The sequence below is a fragment of the Pezoporus wallicus genome, unplaced genomic scaffold, assembly GCF_028554395.1.
Source record: "Pezoporus wallicus isolate ANWC-B61680 ecotype Strahan unplaced genomic scaffold, APGP_CSIRO_Pwel_v1 contig_6428, whole genome shotgun sequence".
NCBI classification, from domain to species: Eukaryota; Metazoa; Chordata; class Aves; order Psittaciformes; family Psittacidae; genus Pezoporus; species Pezoporus wallicus.
Window position 1 is genome coordinate 3,027,324 of NW_026639269.1, and position 27,056 is coordinate 3,054,379.

The 27,056-nt window shown below is 40.3% G+C and overlaps 1 protein-coding gene across 9 annotated transcripts in view; it reads right to left on the bottom strand.

Moving 5' to 3' along the window:
* Positions 1-27,056, bottom strand: part of DST (dystonin) — a 296,528-nt gene that overhangs the window by 193,164 nt on the left and 76,308 nt on the right. For all 9 annotated transcript variants that reach the window (XM_057414085.1, XM_057414090.1, XM_057414089.1 and 6 more), the window contains one exon: positions 12,982-13,043. In XM_057414085.1, the coding sequence (XP_057270068.1) occupies positions 12,982-13,043 (62 nt within the window). The remainder of the gene's footprint in view (positions 1-12,981; positions 13,044-27,056) is intronic.

The following is a 27,056-nucleotide window of genomic DNA, read 5'->3' on the forward strand; positions in this document are numbered from 1 at the left end:
TTTCCTAAAAATGTACTTAAGCTTGTTTTTAAAGGACAAATTTTATTAAAAGCTTATTCGTGAGGAAACAGTTTTCTTTCAGTTTTGAAAATCTGTATGGTTTAGTCCTTTCACCTTTGAAAACTAAGGAATCACAGCAGGAGTTCAACTGCATGAAAACAAATAATACTATGCCACAAGAACAAAAAAAAAAAAAAATCTCATATGAGAGGCTGTGTTTATGTACAAAAACGCTAACATATACAGCATGATTTATGAGAAACACTCCAAAATTCTGAGCAGGCTGTAACAAGATCCATGCAGCATGTAATTGTCAAAATATCACGTTTGTCAAAACATTCCCACATGACTGATCCACCAAGCACTGCTGCTTCTTCAGACATCTTCAAGATTACTTATTTTGCTCTTCACATTTCTTAGATTCCCCCATGTAAAGTACACAAGCATTGCTTGATAATGCTGCAGGGCCACTCCACCTTTGGCAACTTCCATCCCGACAGGCTGCGAGGCACAGAAAGGCACTGGGCTGCAGCGCATGGCCAACCAAAAGATCAGGGAGCCAAAGCGGTTACATGCAGATTGACATCCTCCCCCTAAATCTCTCACGTTCTTTAATCTCCTTACTTTAAACCCAAATTTCATTTGGAGGGGTGAGGAGGGGAACAAACTCCAAAGACACATACCCTGGTTACGATTACTGTTTTGCATTGAATCCTATGATAAACTTCACCCATTCTGTTAAAAACAAACAAGCACATACGCTCTGGCAGGATCTGACCGCTGGGTAACCCGGCGGCAGGGTCCCCCCGGCACAGCTTTCCCTAAGGACAGGGCAGAGCACAGACAGGCTGAGTGCTGGGCTGCAGATGGCGCTGTTTCCCAGCTCCGTGCTAGCACACTCCAGCACTGGACATCCACTGCCCAGGACTCACAGACTTCCTCCCCCCAGCCCAACAGCACGGGCCCGCAGCCAGGGCTGGAAGAGAGATGGCACAAGGGGAAAAACTTGTGCCAAGTCTCTTCTGTGGGCCTGTTCACTTTCAAGCAAAGTCTGGCAAATCTAGTTTTAGGTCCAGTGATCCAAAACTCACTTTCACTCTTTTCTTTTGCTTGCCACTCTAATAATCCACTCCGCAGGAAACATTTCTTGTGGTTCTCTGAAAATAAATAGTTCTTTATTTCATACTCAGGAGTCATTTTCCAGCTGTTTAATTTTGTTCCTGAGTATTAATTCTCCTAAACAGCAGACACAGCTAATGCTACTCATTTAATTTCATAACATAACTGTACGATATCAAGTACTTTCACTAACTCACATTTAAACAAGTCTCCTGTACCAAGTGAGTTCAATGCCCTGATCTTGCTTTAAAACAGATGTTTTCTAACTGAAGATTCATCCTTTATTGCATCCTTGGAGTCATCCTTCACTTTCTGATCTGGCCAATGCTCAACACTTGATTAGCACAAGAACTTTATGGTTTTAACACCCTTCGTGTTTTCCACCCCTCTACAGCCCTGTCCTTGTACCTGAAAGCTTGGATGAGTCGTATTTTTATCTTTACATTAATCTTCATGTTCCTTGCAAACAACTTCATCATCCGATTAATCCATTGCTTTTGCATACTCCATTTTGCATTTTGCCCCAGCTTTCAATTATTTCACATATCTCTAGATAACTTTTAATAAACACAAGAAAAGATACTTGTATGGCTTTGAGGTAAATATACTGTTGCTCAAATAAATAAAAAAGACCATTTCTAAATCTTGTCCTACCATTTTTTTCTTATTATCTTCCTTTATTTGGTTACAGGAAATATTCCAATATTCTCCTAATCCCCAAATCAACAAGTATGCAAGCTGGTACATAATCTTACATTTATAGCAAACAGTAGGACATAAACATGTGTATCCCTGAATCCTATTTTGGATATTTGTAGCTATGCAATATCTGAAACACCACTATTGTACAGAACAAGCTTAACCAAGTGTCCCAAATGTCAAAAAATCCTTCTTTCCATCTCCTATGGAAAAAATAAGTCTTGTTTTTATTCCAGCTCACACATCTCCAATCTTTTTGAAGAATGGGCTGAAAGGTTCTCTCCAACCAACACTGGTCCAGCCACTCAGAATTTCTCCACAGGTCCCATTCTGCTTATCATCATCACAGCAGTACCTTCACTGGTTTTAATACTTGTACAGTCTTGGTCAGCTGCCTGTAAACTTTCCATATTGGGATCAGCAAATCCATCTGAGTGCAGCCCATGACGCATAAATTCACAAGCTCCACAGAAATGGGTACCTACTAACATAAAATGGACATCTACTCCATTACTGCCACAATTTAAAGTCCTAAAATATTAAAGTTACAGAGATGTCCAGCCAGCTTTAATATCTACTTCACCAAATCAACCAAATCATCATCATTATGTGGACAACTCTCAGTGAGCATGAAGGAGAGATGCTATATGTGACATATGTCATGGGAGGCCCCATGCGACTCCACACATTGCTCCCAGCCCATTAACACTTCTTGCGACAGTTGTGATTTTGATGCCCAGCATATGCATCTCTCTTCCCTGTTTTGTACCTCAGAAACCCTTTATGATTTCTCCTCAGTGCAGTAATCTCTGTTCAGATGCATTTGTGCAGAAGACTAAAGATATTTTTAAGTATCATACAAAAGCTAAAAAAAAAACAAACCAAAAACCAACCAAAGGTCATTATAAAACCCTCTCAACATCTCTATCATATTTTTTAGTTCACAACCTGCTTAAAGCCTCACTTGTGACATTTATTCTGTGCTATTTTAAAAATATTATACTTAGAAAGGCTTAAATGTTGGCTATGTAGCCTTCATTAATCTGTATTTATGCCTTCCTAAGCTTCACATTACATAGCAGCCCACTGAAAGAGAGCATTCTCACTGGAATTGTAGGACTGATGCAGATGGAAATCATTAATTTAATGAAAATAAAAGCTTTAGTAAAAAACTTGGCAGTGACCAGTGCTAAGTTAAATATTATTTTGCCAGAGAATGGCTGGGTCTTATGAGGCTGTCTCAGAGTAATACAACTGTAAGGTTAAAAAGGACTGAAAAGATCACCTCACCTGACCCAGTGCATGCCAGAGATGCTTTTTTTAAATTATTCTTGCCAATTCAAATGAAGGAAATGTCATATATCGTACATACACTTCATTGCTTTGCCACACTTACTTGCTGTTCATAGAGGGGGATTTTTCCCTGCTAATCTTCAACCTAATCTTCTTCTGTAAACTAAATTGAATTTTTTGTTGCCTCTCCCCTTAGAGCCTGACCTCAGACAGTACTTGTTCACCAGAATCTGCACAACACCTTTTACATCCTGAGGACACATTATCACACCACCCCTCAGTCTTCTCTGTTTCAGACTAAACAAACTTAAAATATCGCAACCTGTCCTTGATCTCTGAGAAAACTTACTTCCAAGTGCTTTAGTACAGATGGCTATAAACCTCTTGTCATCACAAAGATCTGGAGTGGCGCAGCCAGGTGGAGTTTCACAATCATGTGCCCACAAGCACACTCGTGAGTCCAGGGCAAGGCAGAATTACAAGATGTCTCCTTGTCCCCTAAGCACCATGCTGGCCCACAGGCAGAGTACAGAGCTCATCTGTAGTTTCTGGAGCTCCCTGGGCACAAGCAAACGCAGCCCAGTGCAGGCGATGGACCCTCTAAAATTGGTGGTAGGGCAACCATGACACTTGTTGCTGATGACATGACAAAAGGCCTGAGCCAGAGAAAAGTACAGCCACAGTGTTAGAGAAGCAGGGGTATCGCTACAAGGATGAAGTGACAGAGCTCAAATCCACACTTGAAAGTGCAGCACAGGAAGGACAGCAGGTGCTTGGATGCCATCTCTGCGTGGAAGAGAGATGGGTCATGATTTACAGCATTAGCCTCCCAGAGCCAGATGCTGCCACTGCAGCACCTGATTGATGGCAGCCACAACAGCAGCCACAGCCAACAGCACTGGCTCTTCCTAGTGCCAGTCTAGCTGCAGCTATTACCAATGGCAATATACAAGCAAACTGTATCCGGGATCACTTCGTTCAGATTTTGTAAAAGTAATGAGTAATGCTAGTAAGGGTACACGTGGCAGCATGTCAAAAAATGTAGATACACCATGTAGATAGCTTCCCCTTCATCTGCCTGATTTAAAAGACCAGCTGTTCCACAATCTTCCGCGGAAGATAAATTACCCTGTGAAGTCTGTAACTCCCCGTTCTTTTCTTCTGCTTGGGAGAGAAGTATTATTCTTACCGTAACTGCAGACTCCTACGAGTCCCCTGCCCTCTCTGAATTCTTAAACAGAATGATAAAGTGTTATAAATCACTTCAATTAGTTCCCAAGTACTGGATGAATAAAGCTGTGCAACCAGAAAGCACATAACTTATCTGAATATTCTTCCAGCTGCTTTTTCCTTATCTGAATTACACCCTTGTCCTATTAAAAACTGTTCCATCAGGTCAGTATTTTGTAGACTGAAGAGGCTGGAATAATTCAAACTTTCTACAGCATTCAAAACAACTTTTTTTTTCCATTGGTAACACATCCATACTTCTCCTTTCTTCTTCATATTCTGACATAATTACAGAACCTTTCTCCTGTAAACTCTTATGTCACACTGTAACTCCTTCTAGACCTTTTTCTTGTCTGATTTAAAGTTATTATGCTTTACTAACTCCTTTATATGAATCTTTAGTCCTGATGCCCTTATTTCCACTTCTTGTATTGCTCCTTTGTAATTTCACATATCTCTGAAAAGCAGCAGTATATTCTATATGATACCTCCTATCTGTCCTGCTGGTCTGCAGCCTGCCTTTGTACCTCCAAAACAAACGCTTTCAATGACTGCCAGATCTTTTGCATTCCCCCCTCTCCTCGATAATTTCCGAAGAAGACCCTACCTATTGCTTTCCCCAACTCTGCTGTTTAGAAGTTCACTGACCTCTTTTTACTTCTCCTTTCTCTGTGTAGAGAGGTGAGCCAGGGATTTTGCAATCACTTGCTGTTAAGTTACCTTCTTTTTCTAAATTTTGAAGCAGTCCCTCCCAGTCAGTCCAGACCTAACTAAACAGGAGGTTTGCTAGCGCCTTGCTGAAGGTCTCTTTGGGCTGGCACTCCTCTCTCAAGACACATGTCCACACCAGAGGCAGCCACCCCAACTGCTGCAGCTGGCAGGGAACAGAATAGTAAGTGTGCCCTGAGCTGGTTTGCACACCTGCTTGGGGATGAGCTGAGCTGTGCCACACAAATGCTTTTCTTGCATAGGCTACTGAGAACACCTTTGCAGGTGTTCAGATGCAGACCTCCACATCTACTCATCTTGTCAGTTACGATGATGAATGTTTTTTCCCACTGCTATAATGTCCTGTCCTTCCTTTGTTTAATGACCAAAAATACATGCTGTCAAGTATAACTTAAAAGGGATGAAGTTTAAAGTTGTTCAAAGTATGCAAATATAATGCTCACAACATCAAACTCGCCTAATAAATGAGCTTTTGCAGCTTAAAGCTAAAGGAATACACTAACTCTGACCAAAGCCAATATACTCTACACACGCCTAAAGCAGGTAGAGTATGAGGCTGGCAGGTTCTGGTTAATGTCAAGGTACTCTAGGTAGAGGAGAATTTTAAACGTTATGTTACTATCTTTAAATGTCCCTGTTCACAAGCGCCTTAAAAGACTTTAAGAGATAACACACACTTCTTTGTAGGAAAAGCATGTTTATTCTGATGCCTTCTTAGGTCCTCATGCAGTCACATATACATGTCACTTCCAGGCAAGCCTACCTTCCCAAATTATAGGAAATGTTGCCATAGATCAAAATATTTAGGTAATGTTCATATGTTTGAAGTTGCTCACTGTGTGGAGTCCACACACTGGGAACAAATACTACTCCCACTGGAACCAATGGCACAGTTACACTGGCCCCATGAGAGCTAGATCAAGCCATAGGATTTCTAAACTGATATATAAATGATTATTACATAAAGATACATCAAAAGTATATAGATAAAAAATAATTCCATGCATAATTTACCAATTCATTAAAAAGCCCACACTTAATTGCCAATGGTAAAATTTTCTCACTTCTGATCTCTTAGGAATAAATAACATTAAATAAAATGTATGCTGAGAGTTAATTTTAAACAATGAACCCACAAAAAGAGAATGAATTAATATATTAACATATTAGTCTGGCATAGGAAACATACTGATCCTAGAAGTTCTATTTCATCATACAGTAATCTCATTACTTAATTCTCCTTATAATCACTCTTTCATATATGAGCACCTATATAAAACAGTTTAAAAAACAACTGACAATGAAAGGGATCATAAAAGCATGCACTCAACTGGTTCTGTAGTGCTGTGTGCTATAAAAATATCAATGCACTCAAGCTGTCATATATTTCATACATATTTAATTTACTGTTTTCAATTATTTTCTTTCCTGCCCTCAATTAGACATGAAGTCTGAATGCATTAAAGGGGATCAAATAAACTTGAAATCTGTGGCACACTTTTTATTGACTTGGATTTATTTGCTTGCAAAGAGATTTTTGTGATGCAGTTTTTCACTAGCCTGGAAAGCTTTGTAGTATATACTCCTCTTTTTCAGCCTTAACTTCCAGTATTCTGTCACTACTTTTCCTCCTCATCCCCTGGTTACCTTCTTCCCTCATCTAAACTCTGATTAAACACTAAAAAAGTCCTGAGTTTGCTTGCTGACCTGCTTTGCAAACTGCTTTTGCTATAGATTACACTAAGCACATGAAAGATTCTGTGTGGTTTACCTCCAGATGGAAGATCTTTGAAAACTCTGTACACAGTGAAGAGTGAATGAGCTACAACGGTGCATATTTCCAGGGATAACAACAAAACCAGTTACTTCAGTTACAAGTTTCTTCAAACATTATTTTTCTTTTATTTTTTTGGAAAAGGCAAGTATCTAAGAAAAAAACCTTCAGGACCTTTCAGCATAGCCCTGAACATACAACAGGAAAATCATTCAGGAGAAAAACTGAAATATTTGTCTGTCTACCAAGCAGACAATAGGCCTTGCTGAACAATTGAAAAACAAGAGAGGAGGAAATACTGCTACTTCAGCACCACCCAATGCCTAAAGCAAGCTGCGTTGGAAGAGGGATTTTTTACAGGACTCACTCCCAACGGGCTGCAGCAGCTGTCACAATTAACTAGGAGGAATACATAGAAGACTCATTTAGATGCAAGAGCACAGCAAGCAATCTTCCTTTTATTTACCTAAACATGGGGGGGGAAAAACCAACCCAAAGCCCAACCCAAAACATGCTTTTTCCAAGTAAGTTTCAAAAATGAAAGGCATTAGATTGAGATTCTTTTTAAAAGTCACTACCACTGACTAACACCAAGTGCCTCAGCCCTCAAAATAAGCATGGAGCTAAAAAGTGTTCTTTTCTAAAAGACAAGGAGGTGAGGAATTTTAAATAACAAATTAACTGTGTGGCTAAAAAGAAGATACTGCAGAGTAGTGCTGTCTAGAATGATAACCATTAGTGTCAGTAAAGTGCCAGCTTTCAGCAAGGGAGTGACTGTGCTGTATCAGGAACATCCCTCTGCCATTAAGGGCATACCTGAACATTTCACAAAGCAGTAGACCTAAGCAGCCATTTGCAAACCATGTGCTGCCTGAAGGATGCACAGGAATCAATAACTTCAGGTTTCTACTCTGAATTATTCATTCAGCCTTTGCACAACAAAAAGCTGCACTCTCTCACTCTAATGGACAATCACTGCAACACACTACGTGATTTTGAACACAGCTTTAAAACAATACCTTTAAAACCATTTTGTCCTGCTACTTATAAAAGCCTTCTTGCTGATAAAACCTTTAAAAGTGACTTCTGGAATAACTAATGACTGTGCAGGGATGCTGCCCATTGCTCCTCTCTCCAGGGTGTTTCTTCTAAGGTCCATCTAGTCGAGGGTCTCAAGCCAATCTGCACTATGCTGGGCACTTGGTGATGGGGCTTCCTGCCAGTCAGTGCCAGTGGGGAGGACAGCCCTTCCTCTTCAGAGCTGCTCAGACATTCCAAGGGCCCATATAGCTGCTCAAAGGTCAGTTAAGAGGCTCTCTAAAATCTTTTCTTCCATGAAAAAAGAAGAAATGCTTTCCCTTGGAGATAAGATACCTGGTTGTTAACAATATTTTCCCAACAGAGCGCTAATCTAGCCAGTCCCTGTTTGCCTTGCCTTTAGCCCTACTTTCTATACATCATAACTTCTGATAAATTTTAAGTATTTAAAAATATCCCATTTAATATGTCAAGCTTAAAACCTGGCACTACAAAAGTCTTTTCAAACTGGTTTGAGAAAGGAACTGAACAACAAAGAATTCACTTTTACTCCATTTTCATCTTCGACTTTTTATTTTCCAATTTTTATCTCATCTTTTCTCCACATTTCATGCTTCTCTTATTCTTTCCCTAGGTTTGGGGGTTGATATTCAAAGGACTGTCAAAAGAATTTCTGGGCTTTCATGAAAGTTGGATTTTTTTCTTTGGATGCTTTAGGACCATGTGAACACTACACTAGAACAAAACCCCTGTCTTACATAAATGTCTCATAACATCAAATGTCTTGTAACAAGGGTTACTTACTGCTACAGCAAGTACTAGAATTTAACATCCTGTTTTGACAGCAGCAAAGTGAAACACTTGCTGGAAGCACAGGCAGGTTTAGAGAAGTTAAGAGAGATCTCTACCCCACTGCCACTCTACACCGGCATGCGAGTTTCTCCTTGGAAGCTCATACCACAGCAGCAGGCGAGTCTGAAGTCCAATATCACACCTCTCCAGCCCATATGTCAACAAGTGAAAGATAACATTTAAACTGGAGCCTCGCCTTCAGACATTAAACAGTAGCCTTAGCAAGTGCAATGTTCTAATCAATGCTCTTATCAGTTATGAAGAAAAACTTCAGCATTTAAAAAAATGTAGTGACAGTCCACTTGATCTTAAACTGGAATTCAAAGATAACTTAAACAGCTGAATTTTGCAAATAACAGATTACATACCTGTCTCTCAAACTATGTATATCTATCTCAAGTCATTTGCAGGAAATATTTCTGAAATGACTATGTTTCTAGTTTGAGTCAACTGAACTGCCAAATGACTAATCTTATACACTAAATTTTATATACTATGCCCTTACATGCTTTGAATCCAGTGCAACTAAAGATGGGGAACAGAGGGCAGAAGGGTAAATATTTCTCAGCCATCTTGTTTCACAGAATTACACAATGCTTTGGGTTGGAAAGGACCTTAAGAGCACCTAGTTCCAACCCCCCTGCCATGGGCAGGGATGCCTCACCCAAGACCATGCCTCCCAAGGCTCTGTCCACCCTGGACTTGAAAACCAACAGGGACAGAGCATTCACAACTTCCCTGAGCAGCCCATTCCAGTGTCTCACCACCCTTACAGTAAAGAACTTCCTCTTTATATCCAATCTAACCTTCCCCTGTTTAAGTTTGAACCCATTACCCCTTGTCCTATCACTAAAGTCCCTAATGAAGAGTCCCTCTCCAGCATCCCTATAGGCCCCCTTCAGATACTGGAACGCTGCTATGAGGTCTCCACGCAGCCTTCTCTTCCCCAGGCTGAACAGGTTCAACTTTCTCAGCCCATCTTCATCCGAGAGGTGCTCCAGCCCCCTGATCATCCTCGTGGCCCTCCTATGGACTTGCTGCAGTGTTTGTTTTACTCAGAAAATCCCATAAACACAGAATTTAATTAGAAGAATGACAGTAGGCTTCCACACCTTCCCCCAGTGAATGATGGTAACTAATAAAAGCATCAGGCTGCTGACCTGGAAAAAACTATTTTGAATATAGTGCTATAAAGGAATACAAGTCCAGTACTTTCCCAACGACTGCAGAACAGGAGATTAATTGAAATGAGCAAGGAAAGAACTAAACAGGCAGGGAAAGAGTAAAAAGAGATGAGAAAACAAAATAGAAAAGATGGAGAAAACCAAAATAGAAACCAGGCACAGAGAAAAGAAACAGGAGAAAGAGAAAGTAAATAACATAAATAGGATGGGAAAAAAAAGAAGAAAAAAAGCACTCCATCCCCATGCTGATAGCCAGGTCCCAGCCACACAAATAATCTGATGTTTTCCATGACCTCTCATAATCACCACAACCACCTTCATCCTTTCCGCTTCTTGTTGAACCCTATGCAGTGGCAAATAAAGCACACTGACCTCTTTTGCAGCCAGTGGAGTGAAAGCACTTCCAGGACACAATTCATCTAGAAAGACCTGTTCTCAGCCACCTACAAGAGAAGTCTGGGTAACTAGCTCAAATAAAGCTATTGAGATGCCTGAAACAAACTAATTCCCACCTTTTTGTCTGCAACACTGGCAATGAATGGGCAAGTAAGAGTTTAATGAATTTCTGATTAATTTCAAGGTAGCTGAAAACTAGACTCAAATTCAACTTAATGCAGAGACCAGGAGAGGTCTAATGACTCTCTAAAAATGCGCACTCATTTACTGTGCTACTTTTTCTATATTCCCTCCACTATACTGTATTTTCTAAATGTGCCCTTGTGTCCTGAGAGCACATTTGAAGGATGTATTTTAATTTCCATGCAAGTCACTGTTCTAAAAACAATGCTCTAAGAACAGCAACTTGACACCTGTATCACCAAATGCTTTCAAACTGAGTATTTCCAAATGATAAAGCTGTTTTGCTACATAAATTCCACATTAATGGAAGACCTATAGTCAAAACTACAGTTGAGAAAGTTACTGATCTGTACTGAATTCTAAAGTGAGGAATGTGAGATGAAAATCAAGGCCAGCAGTACACACACATATATCTGTACATCTATCTATATCTACCTGTACAGTCACTCACACTGAAGGTGTGAAGATGAAGGCCTAAGGCCACTGACCTTGGCAAGCAAGTCAAAAGGATTTTGTGTGAACTCTTCACCCCGATTTCCTTGCAGGTTTAGAGCCTAAATCTTTTTTAAGCTACTCCAAAGAGGTTAACAGTATGGCAACGATGACTGTGCATGTTTCAGAAGCATGTAAAATGATGGTGTATGTAAATATGATTTTACAATATGCTGCTCTTCTGTAAAAACAGACATCATTTTTAACTTCTATTAAAAGATTGCTCTCCAAAAAAGCTTCAGATAGGCTTTTCCATATCCCACAGAAAATTAAAACTGCATCTTTAAACTGCATCTTTAATACATAAAAAGATTAGTAGCCTCTACAAACATGGTAACAATTGCCCTCAATTAGAAGAAGAAATGCCTGATGGTTAACTTGAAGATTGCATTTTGCTGCCAGAGCACTGGCAATCTTCCTGTATTTTTTTTTTTCTTTAAATCTAATTTGTCTGAAGTACTGGACAACGGATTCATTTCTTACATTGTGAGGTAAAATTCAGAAAGCAATGACTGCAGGTCTGCAGCCTCTTGTCTTCTCTCATTAGCAAGCAGAAGACTTCTGCAAGGCCATGCGGCCACCGAGGCATTTCAAGATTATGGTGAGGAGATGTCTGTACAGAAGGGGTCCTTGGAGCAGCTGTTTCTACACAGCATGATTCCTTTGGGTCTAACAAATCCAAGACGGAAAACTTATTGGATGAGCAGTATTAAAAGCCATTCTTTGACTCCAGACTCACCCTGCCCACAGAAAGGTTGCATGCTGCACGGAGGCTGATGTCAGGACCACCGCTTATGGCTCAGTTGTGGTGGGAAGGACCAAAAGACCACTCTGGAGAGAGGTCTCTTGCTAAAGACTAAACTGGACCAATCTCACATCTGGGCCTTGTTAGAACCCTATGTCACACTATTTCCAAGAGCTACACAGATTTCAATTTCTTAAAGTATGTGAAACCAGAATTCTGCATCTTCTACAGGTCTGAGGAGCCAGAAAGAAACAAACAAAACAAAAAAGCCAAACCCAAACAGTTCATTTTAAACAACCCTGAAGAAATTCAGTTTTTTGGTGTCCAAGATTTCTCAAATATCAATAAGAACAGCTACAAGTAGCAAAGAGATAAGTTGTCCCTCCCCAACCCCCGTATTTTTCTCTAAATAAGAATACAAGCAGATCTTTCCAACAGTGTATAAACATTATACTCATCAACTAAATCTCAACTCTGACAGACACAGATGCATTTTTATTTAATGTGACTCTTACTCCCCCCCTTTCCCCACACTACTCCCGGGGGGGCAGGGGAAATCAAAGCAAGTTATGTTAAGTAATTATACAGTCTGCTTCTCCAGAGAAATATCTGGGCTAGACAGTTGGCGCTGAAAGAGCAGATTAAATTTTGAACTGAAGGGTCATGCAGTGAAGGTGAACTCACAGCCTTTAGCTGTCTGTAGACTAAAAGCTGTACATGCTGTCAAAATTATGTTATCTGTCCCTGAGGCAAGGTTCACTACTATTCAAAAGAAAGATATTGAAAAGTGACTTTTGTCCCTAGAAAACCTCTATTTCTAATCCACGAGCAGCATACTGATGCCACAGGATGATCCAGAACTCCTCAAGGTCATTTCCCTGTCCTCAACATGGTACCTTAAAAGAAATTCACTCTCTTTTATTATTATTTGCCTTAGCTGTGGTGCTACAGCCATGACACACTAATGCCAGATAAGATTCAAGCTTTGTAGAAAGACATCATATCCCTTAAATTTTGACTCATTTTAATTTCAAATGCAAGTATTCAAATAAATCCCCTTGGGATATCAGACAGCAGCATTTCAACTCCCCCATGACTCCTCAAAGACGAAATACATGCACAAATGTCAAAATTTAAGATCATCCTTATTATATGTAACACGCATGCATCCTGAAATCAAACAGTTAGTAAAAGACACAATCACTGCTACAGTAATCAGTCATCCAGATATGGAAATATCAACTGACCTTCATGAGATGTTGATTTATCCATTTTGTGAAGGTTTTCTTTTGTACTTTGTCCCGCTCATCTAGAGGCAAAAAACAAAAAGGTTTAATGGATCTACAAATGATGCAGGTTTTTGTTTGTTTTGGTTTGGCTTCAATTATGGAGAGTTTATAAAATTAGGCATTCAAATAAGGTTTAAAAACAGAATAACCTGTGAAGATTCCAAAATGTCTAATCAAAATAATAGCATGCAAATGTTTTTGCAGTACATCACAGCACGTCATGGAAAAGTTTCTTGAGGAAAAGCTCCGTGTGAGTTTTTCCAGGACACCAGCCCTGTTGGTACAGTAGCAGCGCTACTAACAAAACTACAGCTTCCTAGAAGTTAAGCATCCCCTAAAATGCACTGAAAGGATCAAGCAAACTTTTTAAGATCTATGAACACTACTTCCAGCCTCTAAAACTCAATCAATTATTAAAGTATTTAGCAATAGAAAATCTCTTACTATACACAAGCTGGCTCTTTTAATCCCTATGCTTTGCAACTGGAATATCGTCCTTGTTCCAACATGCAAGGATGACCTACAGCTTCAGTCAGAGAAAGGACTCTCTTTCTTCCAATCCTCTATAAAATAAGTAAGGATGTCCCATATGGGACCCAGCCCTTGCAAACAGTTTGCTCCCTGGTGTTGCAGTTAGCATCAATGACTGCCCACGAAATATTAAAAAGAAGCAATGAAAGCAATAGACACAGGGTAAGAAAGCATCCCACCTATGGATGGGAAGAATGCACATGTGTTCTACCAAGCCACGTTGGAGAAACCACCACTCCAGCACAAGAGCTATCTCCACAAACCTACATATGGTCATTAGCCAGTACAACTGCGACAGAGCCTATTCACAGTCCCAGAGCTCCCTGGAGTAGGAGTTGTGGTGCATTAGGACCAGGACCATCTGTGCAAGCCTAAAATAGCGAGATCCCTTAAGACCCCATACAACAAAACTGCAGCTGTTTCACTGACTCAGGCTATTTGTAGTGTGACTGCGAATGAGCAATGAGCTCAGGTAGCAAAACAAGACCCCTTCTGCAGCTACTGCCACCACCAGAAGGTTGAATGAGATTATGTATTTTATATTTTAAAAAATAAATACTCTTTTCAGACTGGTCAAAGGTAACATAAGTAATAAGATAAAAATTAAGGGAAGGTCCATATTCATGGACTTTCAAGTCTCTGGTGTGATACTGAGGTCATTCAAAAAGGCATGAGATCATACAAGAGTCCACTCTGAGCCAAACTGAGCACTGTGTGCTGTTCCTACCAGTAGCCAGAAATGAGTACGAGAATTCAGGAACAAATGCAAAAACAAGACAAGCAAAAGCCTTGTGAAGCCTTTGTATACTCCCCACATGTGACTCACAGACTTTCTACATGCTTATACATATCTTTGCACTTAAGAGTCATAGATGTATTTTTTCTGTTGTTTTTTGTAATCCTTTTTTAACACATCTATAACTTCTGCTGATACAGTTCACTGTGGCAATGAGTTCTTCAGGTAATATGTGAAGGGTATGTGTACATTCAGCTCTGTACAGAACAGCTGCTGTGCCCTAAATGCCTTTTCCACACCACCCAAGATCTTATCTTCCAAGCTTCTGGCATACACTTTTTCCCTGCTTCACAGCTCCACGCTCTCTTATTCTAGCTGAAGACCCCAAAAAGAGGTGTAAGCGACAAATTAAAGAGCAAAGCTGCACTATAGGAGAAAAAAACATAGTGGATTAAGAAAACCTTTTGGTATACATACATTTGCTTATAGCCTTGATCTAGCAAGACAGCATTTCTGACATCAGTTACTTATCCTAATAAGGTAGAAGCCCTTGTTTGGTAGATGTAGGGAACAGAAAAATCTCCAACATCAAAGAAACCTAGAAATACTTGTAACTGTTCCATTATGGGTACCTGTTTTAAAAGAAACACAAGTTTTCTCAATGTTTTAATATCCCAGCCCACAGTGTGTCTTTTTTCCTAAGGTAACTCCAGCTAGTTCTGACTAACCACTACAAAAGTTTATACTTTGTGAAGTGTTACTGTGACAACAATAAAAAAAAAAAAAAAAAGAGTTAAAAATATATATATATCTCCACTTCCTTTTATCATTAGAACACGTAGTCACCATTAATTTAAACTCTACTTTCAACTGAAATGCCAACATACGTTAAATGACGCTTACTACCCCTATTGCATTTATACATGCATATATTACACAAACACTCACAGAAAAACTCTGTACCTGACACACAGAAATGTGTGACAAGGAGGAAAGCTGCCACCTGTCGTGCTATGCAAAACACCAGGACTGAAGAAAAAAAGGAGAAAAGAACAAAACAACACGACAACTGGGATGTTTAATCAAAACCGCAAATGCACACTGTGAGGAAAACACGGTGCAACAGTATTCAGTTTGCCCAAGCTCTGAGAAGCACATAATAAATCAGCCCCCCCCCCCCCCCCCAGATGAAACAGAAAACAGGGAGCTAACTACAGAAGAACTGCCAAACTAAGGAAGGAAACCCATTGAAAGCCTCTGGAGTGAAGCTTCCCCCCCTGCCCTGCCAACCCAGCACCGGGCTGCGTTACTGACCCATGCAGCACATCACTTCCACCAGCTTCGCACTCCAGTCCTTTTCATCTTCTGCAAATTCTCTCATTCTTCCCTTCAAAACTGCAGGGCTGCTTTCCTCCTCAGGGAAAGGAGAGCCAAGGTGTGACCAGGGCTTCTCCTAGCTTACACAAAGTAGCAACTCCCCTTTTTAAAAAGGCAGAGGCAAACAGCCCATCTGCTGTCACTGCTGCAAAACTGCCAGTCCTCTGGATTTAAGTCACAAGAAGGAGCAAACTAAGCATCACCGTTTGTTTGTTTTGATTTTTTACGTGCACTAATACATATTTGGGTACAAATGTTGACCTTTTTAAACCAGGAAGTCTATTTTTCTTCCCTCTACTGAGAGTAAGTATTAAGGAAAGAGCGTCACCATGAAAACAGCAGGACCAGTATCATTTAAGCCAAGGTAATTTAAGAACGCAGGTGAGGCAGTAGCTGCAGAAAGAAAATACATCTTCCCAGATCACCTGATCTGCAGATCATCACAATAAACCCTCAAGGGTTAATTTATCAACCTGAGTTTCTCTGCTTTTACCTGTTACTGCAGACACATTCATTGCAGACATTATTCTCACATATCAGACACACCTAATGAAAAGCATCTTAAGTTTTAAGTCCTTGGAAAATACCTCAAAAGAATGGCTCCAGCCTTAACAGACCACCTACTTTATGAACCTACACTGTAACACAGCAGTATCTAAAGAGGCTCCAGATTAGAAAATTGGGACTTAAAAACCAGTTGCTGCAACTAAGGTATCTCATTACATATTCTTCTCATTCCTAAATCCCAAAGACAAATTCAGAGGCCAGATCTGTCTAACACCGATACCCCCTTCCATGAATCCCTATCATTTGCATGGATCACAGTGTCTGCAAATTAGAACAGTTTCTCTGGAAGACAGGTTTACTGCCAGGATTACACCAAAGGCTACACATGGCATTGATGCCTCTTCAATACTCTCCTGGGGAGACCCACAGAATCATTAAGGTTGGAAAAGACCTTTAAGATCATTTGAGTCTGACAGTAAACCTAGCACTGCCAAGTTCACCATGTTCCCAAACACCACATCTATGGATTTTTTAAACACCTCCAGGGATAGTGACTCAACCACTTCCCTTGGGCAGCCAGGGAAGTCCCTGGGCAGTCCCAATGCTTGACAGCCCTTCCCATGAAGATTTCCTCTAATATTCACCTAAACCTCCCCTGGCACAACTTGAGGCCATTTCCTCTTGTCCTGTCACTTGTTACTTGGGAGAAGAGACTGACTCACACCTCACCGGAACCTCCTTTCAGGTAGTTGTAGAGAGCAATAAGGTTCCCCCTGGACCTCCTTTTTCCCAGCCTAAACAACCCCAGGTCCCTCATCCATTCCTCATCAGACTTGTTCTCCAGACCCTTCACCAGCTTTGTTGCCCTTCTCTGGACCTGCTCCAGCACCTCAATGTCTTTCCTGTAGTGAGGGGCCCAGAACTGAACACAGGATTCGAGGTGCAGCCTCACCAGTGCTGAGTACAGGGGGATGATCACTGCCCTGGCCCTGCTTGGCCACACCATTTCTGATACAGGTCAGGATACCGTTGACCTTCTTGGCTGCCTGGGCACAAGCTGGTTCATGTTCAGCAGTTTTCAGGATGGGAAAAATAGCACTTCATCTTCCTCCTGCTTCTGTCAATGCATCCACTACCAGCTGCGGTCAGAAGAGGACACTGGTGAGGCAAAACCCGTGTGTCTCACAACCAGCTGCTGCCCTCACAAACTGAAATACTCGGCAATTGGCATCATCTGACCTGTATTTTCACAGAAAATGTATCCCACCCAATTATTGTCTCCTCTTATGACATCTGCATTGATATGGCAAGGTTCTTTCAACTGAGTGGCTCCTGTTCTGTATATTCTTATCAGGCAAGCCATCAACTCTTACAAAGCTGCATTTTACGTTATATTAGATCATACATGCACATAGTTATGGAAGTAATTTAAATTTACTCCTATTCAAGCTCTGCATTGTTAATTTCAATAGCAATGAAACGTGAACCTCAGTTTAGGTCTTCCCTTATTTTTTCTCATTTCTCCATTATTCTGTGAAGAATTTAAGCCTGTCTCCAGCTTCCTTTCCTCTGAAAACCAATTAGATTTCTTACATGGTGGGGTGAAAGGTCACATATACAGCTAGTCTGATTACAAAGATCAATCAGAATAAAAGTTTTGCTCATTTATTCTAAGATCTGATGCCCCTTCATACTCTACTTTTATTAAACTGCAGACTACATGCATCAAGAGCTGAGAATGAACTAGAAATTATGTGCTTTTCCTGGAATTACAGCCAAGTAAGACCAAACTCGGACCTCACTGAAGTTAACAGATAAGTATTTCCAAGTAATGCCCCCATTGGCTTCTATGTCATTAGCATTCAGTCTTCATGACAAAAAAAAAAAATAAAAATAAAAAATTAATGTTTAGGATCTGTAATAAATTTTTCAAACACAGTATTTTTATTTCTCTTTCACTAAATAGTATCGCAGATTTTGCTTGTCAAATAATCTCTGTGGGTATGCATTTAGCTATTAAAATGCAAATATTTCCTGAAAAATATGTGCTTTAAAGAAATGAGAAACTGAATTCATAGGCAGAATGTGAATTACACTGACTACAGATGTAAGTGCAATGAAGACTGGGAAGTGTTCAATTTTATAGAAGTTTCAGGAAAACACATACTAAAAATGAGCAATACTGAAAATAAACTGGGAAACTTCAGCATTTCATTTTGCATTACATTCAGTCGTCCCTTAAGTGGGCTTCCCAATGAAGTTGTCTTGACTGCAACAGCTGCAAGCAGAATCCAAAGATATCACCCTTTCATCTATGATATACTTAATGCATATTTGTTCACCCATCTCCAGTGACCCGCTTCAGCAGCTTCCCAGCCTTACAAGTGAAGCAATAAAACAATACTGCAGATTAGTTCATGGAGAGAAGACTTCAAATGTTACTGAAGTTTAAATGTGATCAGAAACTATACTTATCCTGGAAATGCTGCAATTCTTCGTAACTAAATACCAGGATAATGTTTGATTAGCACGTAGTTTGTTAAAATGAATAGAACAGACCACAAAACCTAAAATTAATTGCTTTGTTATGTTAGCAGTATACTTGCAATGGATTGAAAATGCTTGCAAAATAAAAAAAGTCTTTAGTCACACATAAACTGTTCTATTTGCTCTGCTATCAGCTCTTGTGAGAGGCTTCCCAAAACACACTGTCTGGAAAATAAATTGCTACCCTGCTGTAAAATGAAATGCAACATTTAGACTCATATCCCCAAAATAATCTGTTGATTAGATGGGCTTATCAGGGCTCAAACACAGAGTCAACAAAATCATACCACTAGCTGCACCATCCCCTCCATTTGCATAGACACACCAGTTGTTCACATATTGTTTCTCGTACAAAAGACCCAATTTCATATGCAAACAATTAAGCACAGTTTCCCTGAGTCAACAGAAGGCAAAGATCTCACAGAACTCCATGGTTCAATGAGGAGAAGACTTCCCTGGAGCACAGGAAGCTCAAACTGCCCATATGGCTTGGGTACATTTCCCTCCTGGCCCCAGGGGAGACCTCAGGCGCCCGCTGATGAACTCTGGACACTCTATAAGAATCTACTTTGGATAACTGTAGCAAAGCAGCAGTACTTGGGAGCATGAACTCACCATCTAAGCCACAGACAGATTTTTCATCTTATGAAGATGTGGACTGCTGTGGCTAAACTCTTCACAGTTTCCAAACTAGCCACTTCCCAGCTATATCAGATCATGCATGACAGCATGAATGTCAGGTATGTGTGACTGTAACTTCAACATCCATCTTGAAGACTGATATTGACTGATATTAAGATATTTGCTGAAATAGAAAAAAGGCATAACACAGAATATTGTTCTCTGTTAGCACCATAGTTTGCTAGAAACAAAATAAGGCTCTTTGATACTTTCAGAGGTCAGAGTTTAATCCTAATTGCAGATGAAGAAGCAATCATAAAACTCCCAATGACTCTGACAGAGCTATGACCACCTCAATGAAAATAAAGACCACACAAAAACTGAACTGTAAGAATGACTGGCTCACCATTCAATTTGTGATGATCTGTAATACACCACACCTCAACTCTAGAGATGCAAGCAAACATGAAACCACAATATGTAGGAAGCAAACACTTTGTGTCCTGAAAACATTCAAAAATTTGCTAATTGCACACCCATCTGGCTCAGTGAGAAACTGCACTCATCAGATCCTCACTTGGACCTTCTTTCTGCCAATACTTCTTTACATCTATGCCGGAAGCAAGATGAAGAATTCAGCTGGCCTGCTCCTGAAATGTGGGGATTAACTCCACTGTGTAAAACCTCTGCTGCATAAAATCTACCGTCCTGTGCAGAAGATGCTATGTAAATCTCCAACTACTTTAACAAGAACTGTACTTCTGGTTTGATTTGCAGAAATTTAAATATTCCCACACCTGTATGGAAGAAATATTGTTATTTGACTGTGTGCACATAGATGAAAATCAAGAGGAAGCCCAAAGGATTATTTTGTACTCACAGGACCTTGGTCAGCCATCATTTTGCAGTGTTAGCGTACTTAAATATCTAATGTGGGGTATGAGACACGAAATGAGCTCAAAAAACATTTTTCTAGTGTCTGCCAGTCCCATAGTGCTCCAAAAGGTTTACAAACATAAACCAAACGTGGGTCCCGGCCCCTGAAAGTTTACAGCTAAAGTATTAAATGAGAAATCAATAACAGACTACAGGAGAAATACAAGGAAATAATGAAATAACAGTGGTTCCCTTTAAGCTTGTTCCATTTATTTGATTTCTGCCTTTATGAGAGAGAGAAGACCCATGTGAAAACACCACATCCAGCAATCAAGACATCTAAAACATGCACACAGTAAAAAAAAAAAAAAAAGAGAAAAAAGAGAAACATCTCAGTAGACATTAACCTGTCCTGTGAGGTGTATCACAGCACCTCCTCACTTGTGGCTGTATCACCCATTTTGAGGTTATCATCCCAACAAAAGGCTTCGGTTGCTGGTTGTGGGAGTTTTTTGTTTGTTTGTGGGTTTGGATCACTACAGCAATACACAGAATCACAGAACAACAGGTTGGAAGAGACATCAAGAATTATCTGGTCCAACCTTTCTCTGCAAAAGCATGACCTAGACTAGATATCCCAGCACCTTTGCCCAGTCGAATGTCAAAAGTGTCCAGTGCTGGGGAACCCACCACTTCCCTGGGGAGGTTATTTCAATGGATGATTGCTTTCATTGTGAAAAATTTTCTCTTGTGTCCAACCAGAATCTCCCTAGGAGTAACTGTGCCCATCATCCTTCCTCTTTTCCATGTATCTCCTTGTAAAAAGGGAGTGGCTTTGTAGCCTTTTGTAGCTATATCTTTGTAGCCACCCTTTAAATAGTGAAACACAGTGACAATGTCTCCTCTGAACCTTTTTTTCCAAAGGCTGAACAAACTCAATCTCTCGTCCTTTCCTCACACAACAGGCTTCCCAGTCCTTCAATCAGCTTTGTGGCCCTTCAGTCAGCTTTGTGGCCCTTCTCTGGACCCTCTTCAGCCTGGTCCACATCCGACCAAAACTGAACACGGTATTCCAAGTGTGGCCTGACAAGCACTGAGTAGAGCAGGATAATGACTATCTCTGCAAGTGATACCATTGTTGATGCAAACCAGCATCCTGTTAGCTTGCTTTGCTGCCTGCTGCACACAGTTCACTCATATTGAGCTTGCTGTCCACCAGGACCCCCAGGGCTCTTTCCACAAAGCTGCTCCCCAGCAAAGCAGATCCCAGCCTGTGCTGCACTCTGGGATTGTTTTCCTAGGTGAAAGACTTTATACTTGTCTTTGCTGACCTTCATAGGGTTCTTGTTAAACCCACTCTTCCAGCCTATCCAGGTCAACCTGCAGGGTGTCCCTCCCTTCCAAAGCATCCCCTTTCCCACTCAATTGGGTACTGTCATCAAAGTTTGCCAGGGTGCACTTGATCCCATCTTCCGGATTATCTATGAAGATATTAAGCAGCATTAGGCCCAATATTGATCCCTGGTGGACCATAAGTGACAAGAAGTTTTGGTACAAATTAAAAATATGTATACAACAGCTTGTATATTTTAAAATGTTGATGCAAATTCTAGCAGAAATCCCATACTGTAAAAATGTGCCTAACCAAACAGCAAAAGGCTTATGAGACTAAAGCCTATTTCACCAATCTAGTGCAAACTCAGATCACTGCAGTAAGCAGCACTACAGTAAGGAAACTGCAGTTATTTTCCCTAAGCCCCCAGAAGCCAGTGGAGATCTACACTGACTTTATGTATGTCTGTTCTTTGATCAAGTCCTGCTGCTCCACGTTTTACACTCATTAGAGAAAAAGCAGAGGGATACATTCAAGAAATCCATGGAAAGGTCCTCAAACAAGAAAAGGCCCAGAACAGCACTGCTTTTTCAAACTGTTCAGCCAGCCTTTGAAGTCCTGTGCTTGCAGTGACTGTGCTAACGTCAGGCTGCAACAGAGCGTGAAGAACTGGAGGCAGAGCAGTAACGTTTCCATGTGACACACATAGCCTCTGAATAGCACGGTTTACCCCACCACTTCCTCAGCGCAAGCTATGAAACTTTAATGCAGCACACAAAGTGCACGAATATACTCACTGGTAGAGCTGAGAGAGAGCTTGAAAAGAGGGGATACAGAGAGAGATCTGTGATGCTGGGTAGATGCCAAATCAGGAAGTCTTGCTCTCCCTCTGATCTTCACACTGTTATACTTACATTAAAAGAGATTAATTTGGTTTGCATACAGTGTCGAGATAACCAGAACAAGAATCAAGATCCCTGAGCATTTAAAGAATAAAATAAACCAGCTGATGTTTACAGCAGAGCCATATATGAAAGTGCTCCTCATTCATCTCCACCAGCACACTCACCCGTTGTTCTCCCTTCAGTTTCATGAACAATAACAGATTCTCCTCCACAACAAAGAAAAATAAAAGAACTACTAGGCTGTTTTCTGTGTTGCAGGAAGACAAAGAACACACACACTCTGAAACTACTCTCAGACTTCCAGAGATTTAATGCCAGCTCACATAAATAACACAGTAAAATATTGAAACAAAAGTATCCCAGCCAATTTCATTTGAAGACCTGGCCCAAAGAACAGACATCACTTTTAAAAGAAGCCTACAAAAACAAAACAAACAAAAAAAAAACCAACAAAACAAACAAACAAAAAAAAACCAAAACAAAATCTACACAAACAAACAGAAAAAACACAAACAACAAAACACTGACCACTTTTGTTGATTATCATACAAAACCAAAGTGAAAGTTTTCACTGAGCTGAACTGTTTCACATACATTCTTTCACCAGGAATATCTATAGTCTTAATCCACTTCATAAAGACTTACTAGCAAGGCAATATTTTCATCCATGTAAAAAAGAAGCCAGTCGGTTGAGCTGTCATGCTGAGATGCGCAAAATGATGTTTAGTAGGAAAATAGGAAAACTGTTTAAGACTGAGGTGTGCCTGCTTTTCAAATACAGTGCTGCTATACAGAATATACAGCTGTACAAACATCTGGAAAAGCAGCGAAAGCAGCTGGAAACAAATGGGGGGTGAAGTAGAGAATTACCTGGGCAGGCAGCCCCAATCATCAAATTATCTTTCCTATCTTAAATTCTCATTCTGCAATTCAGAGTCTGAAACATGCAAACTTTGCAGAGCATTTATCCAGCTTAAGCATTTCCCCATTTAATGCAGACTTACCACACATATTCACAGTCTGTATCAAAATGTGTCTCTAACTTGTTCTGTATGAGCTTTGGTAGGATTAGAAAACTCCTGCTCTTTTTGAAACAAGTACCCTCCCTATGCAAGTTAAAAAAACATAAACCACAATTTCTCTATGTGGCTGTGCTGGTGCTCTGAAGTTAAATGTAAAAGCTGTGAACTCAGGATACAGAGAAAGGAATAATAGTGCTAGTTTAGTCCCATAAAAATTATCTTGAAATAATTGCCACTCTTTCTGAAAGTGAATTTCCACACATAAACGACCAATTAAAATGACATCTTTCAGTCAATGATCCATTTCCTTCCCATACCCATGGCAGCATGTTTTGATTTAGAAAATTTACAGTATCATTTGATTCATCCATTATAATGATGCAAAAATGATTTATCAAGTCCTGCAACAGTACTAACTCTTGTTGAATAAGGGGTCAGTGGGGCTAGAGGATGATGATAGGGCAGACACCTATTTCTTCATTAAACTTACTAACCACCTAAATGCCCCTTCCCATTTGCTCTAACTGCACCACCAGAACCAACTTGTTTTGGATTTTACTCAGTGGTAGAAGCACCAAGGCAGTCCTGAAGGAGACGAAACACCTTTGCTCTTCTGATCCCCTGGAGTTTGGGATGCCTAAACACACGTCAATAAGTGCCCTGCCCTCCTTTACACATACTCAAAGGTCAATGGACTGCTGAGGACTTCACATTAATAGCAGCCCCATGCCATCCCATAGATAAGAGAGGTGCCACCATGGATGGAGATTTTAAGGTTTCAAGGACATGAAAAGATCACTTCTGAGAAAGCACTACACACAGAATGGCAATGTAAGAACAATGCACAAATTAAGTTTTGAAAATGGCACTGACTGAAGAACAGGAAAATTTAAGGAATGAGAAATGATAAGGCAGAGAGAGCTGTGAGTGGTACTGATGATAAAAATAAGAAGCCCGTACATTTTATAGATGAAAAAGAGGACTGAAGGACAACAATACAGCAAAACGATGATTTCAGTGAAAACTTATGTTGAAATAACTGCTTAAGCTTGGCATCTGGAGCAGCAAAAACATAGAACCTATGGCAGTCACTACAAGCGTCAGACCTCTCTGGAGGACATCTTATGCTGCACACATAGAAAGGCAAGGTTTCAGAAGCACTCTGTAGTCTGAAACTAGAGAATAAGAACCCGAGAGGAGTCACATGTTTCAGCTGTAGCAACTGGTAAGTGCTCTCAACAGTGACAAAAAAATAGAAGAAGTGATTGAACTTGAGGAAATTTGTGAAACAATACGACAGGAAGTTTAATTTTGGCTGTATTTCACCCAAAGGGATGGCAGGGCAAACAGAAGATACAAATGATAGGACAAAACATAACTCAAACAGCTTTGGATGTCACAAGGATGGATCAAACTGCTCAAAAATACTGAATGTATTTAAAGGTTAAAAGACTGCAAGCTCTAAAACTTATAGCCAAACTATCATACGAGTAGCAACCAAAAGAATACAGCTACCACAAGACCTTTGGTGTGTTGGAGCTCTAAAGATTTGGATCAAACACCTACACCTGCTTGGCTTGCAATACGCTTTGTCTATATAGTTTTCAGAAATTCCTTCTCCCATCTGATTTACCTTCACTTTTTACAGAATAACCACTTTCTGAGCTGCATAATGAACAAGATCTTTATCACAAATATAGACAAAAAAAGTCAATCAAATTTTGCTTCCAGACACAGATACTACCTTTTACTCAACAGCAAAGAAGCTTCAACTATCTGAAATGCTTGTCCCCACAAGCTGGGTACAAATGAAGCCCTAGTCTGAAGGGGCTTCCAGCATCCTTCAGATCCTTCACATCTGGAGAACTGGAAATATATACGAGATCTGTGTATCTTGTCATACCTTTACATCATACTTGGACAAATTTCAGTGTAAGTTGTACTGACACACCAGCTAACGCAAGCTTGCTTTACAAAAACCATTGTGCCAAAGAACCCCAAAAGGTCCTTCTTTAGCTACCTAGCCAGAAGCGTAAAGTTACTCAGATTTCACACTAACTATAACACCAAATAAGTGCACTTGTACCTCTCTTCTGTAAGTCACTACTCACTCATGAGCTCTATCTCCCCTTACTCTGAAATAATCAAACCTTTTAAGCCTTTCATCCCCAAAAGCTTTGAAAGATTTCTGTAGCCAAATTTTCAGTTACAGCCTTTCTCCCATGTCTTAAAAGCCATACTCTGTATTCTCAACTCAGCAAAACATAAATTATTCACTAAAACCTTGACAGCCAATTTCTGTTCTCAGAAGACGAAAAATGTGCATACGATGACTTCAGTGGTAGCTGATTTTCTTCACTCCTGTAATTCAAATCTCTGTTATATTTCATCTCATGGGATGATGGAGAACAATATGGTAGAATGGAGAGAATCAAGTTTTTCTCTTGGAACTCTGAAACACATAATAATGTACTTCAAGCTTAGTTTGTAGGTAGAGAGAAATGATGAAAAATGTAACTAGAATGCAAGTATTTCAGAAGACCCCAAGTCCTGGGAAGAACGCTAGATCAGAATACAGACATGTAACTGGATTGCAAAAATCACCACCAACCTAGCCACTGCAATGACTTTATTCTATGTTAGCCCAGCTCCCTCTAAATCCTTAAAGACTTATATTCAATAGGAGATTTGTGCTATATGAAGAGATGAAATACAACCTTAAGAAGTCTAATGTACTCTGAGACAGAGAGCACAAGCACGATAGAGCCAGGATGGCAGGCTGAGTGACACGCCACCTGCCTGTCCCAGGCAGAGGGATTGATTACCACCACCAGGGTTGCCAGACCAAAACTTGCCTCTCCGGCCAAGCTAGGATGTATTTTTAGTCTTTGCAAATATTACTGGACTATAAATGGATTTTGTTCTAATAGCTTTTTATTATTATTGCAATATAGAATTAACAGTGCTTTTATACACAGATATTTGACATCTCAAAAGCAGAAATGATCATGAAGCCTCAGGAACCTTGGTTAGCCCATGACCTGAAGAACTTGCACACTGACACACTCCAGCCAACCGCCAAGTCAAGGAGGAGGGTCCCTGGCACATGAGGACACGTGGCAGATGAAAGGAAACCAGGTGATAGGAATGACTGCAGAGGAGGAAAGGGGCTCCAAGAAGAACCCATGGCAGGAATCAGGCAAACCTGAAAGCAAACCAAGTGTTCAGCCATGGAGAAGATTTGCCTTCTCACTAATGCTGTTGTTATTCAAATAGGAAGGAAACACATACAGACAGCTGGATAGACAAAGCCTATAGACAGCTGATAAAGCCAGACCCACTCCCTGAAACCAAGAGCAAACTTCTGTGAAGGTTAACAGTACAAGGACTGGGTTGAACAGGCCTTGTCTCTCTCTCCTCTATGTAGCTCTGCTCTCCCACGTCATCACAGTACTGAGGGACAAACTGAAGTCTTGTCTTACTTGTGCAGCAATACATACAAGAACCACCACAAACAGAGTTTGTTAGGCCAAAATGGATGGTTTTGCAGCTTGCAGACATGGCCAGGGCCAATCCAG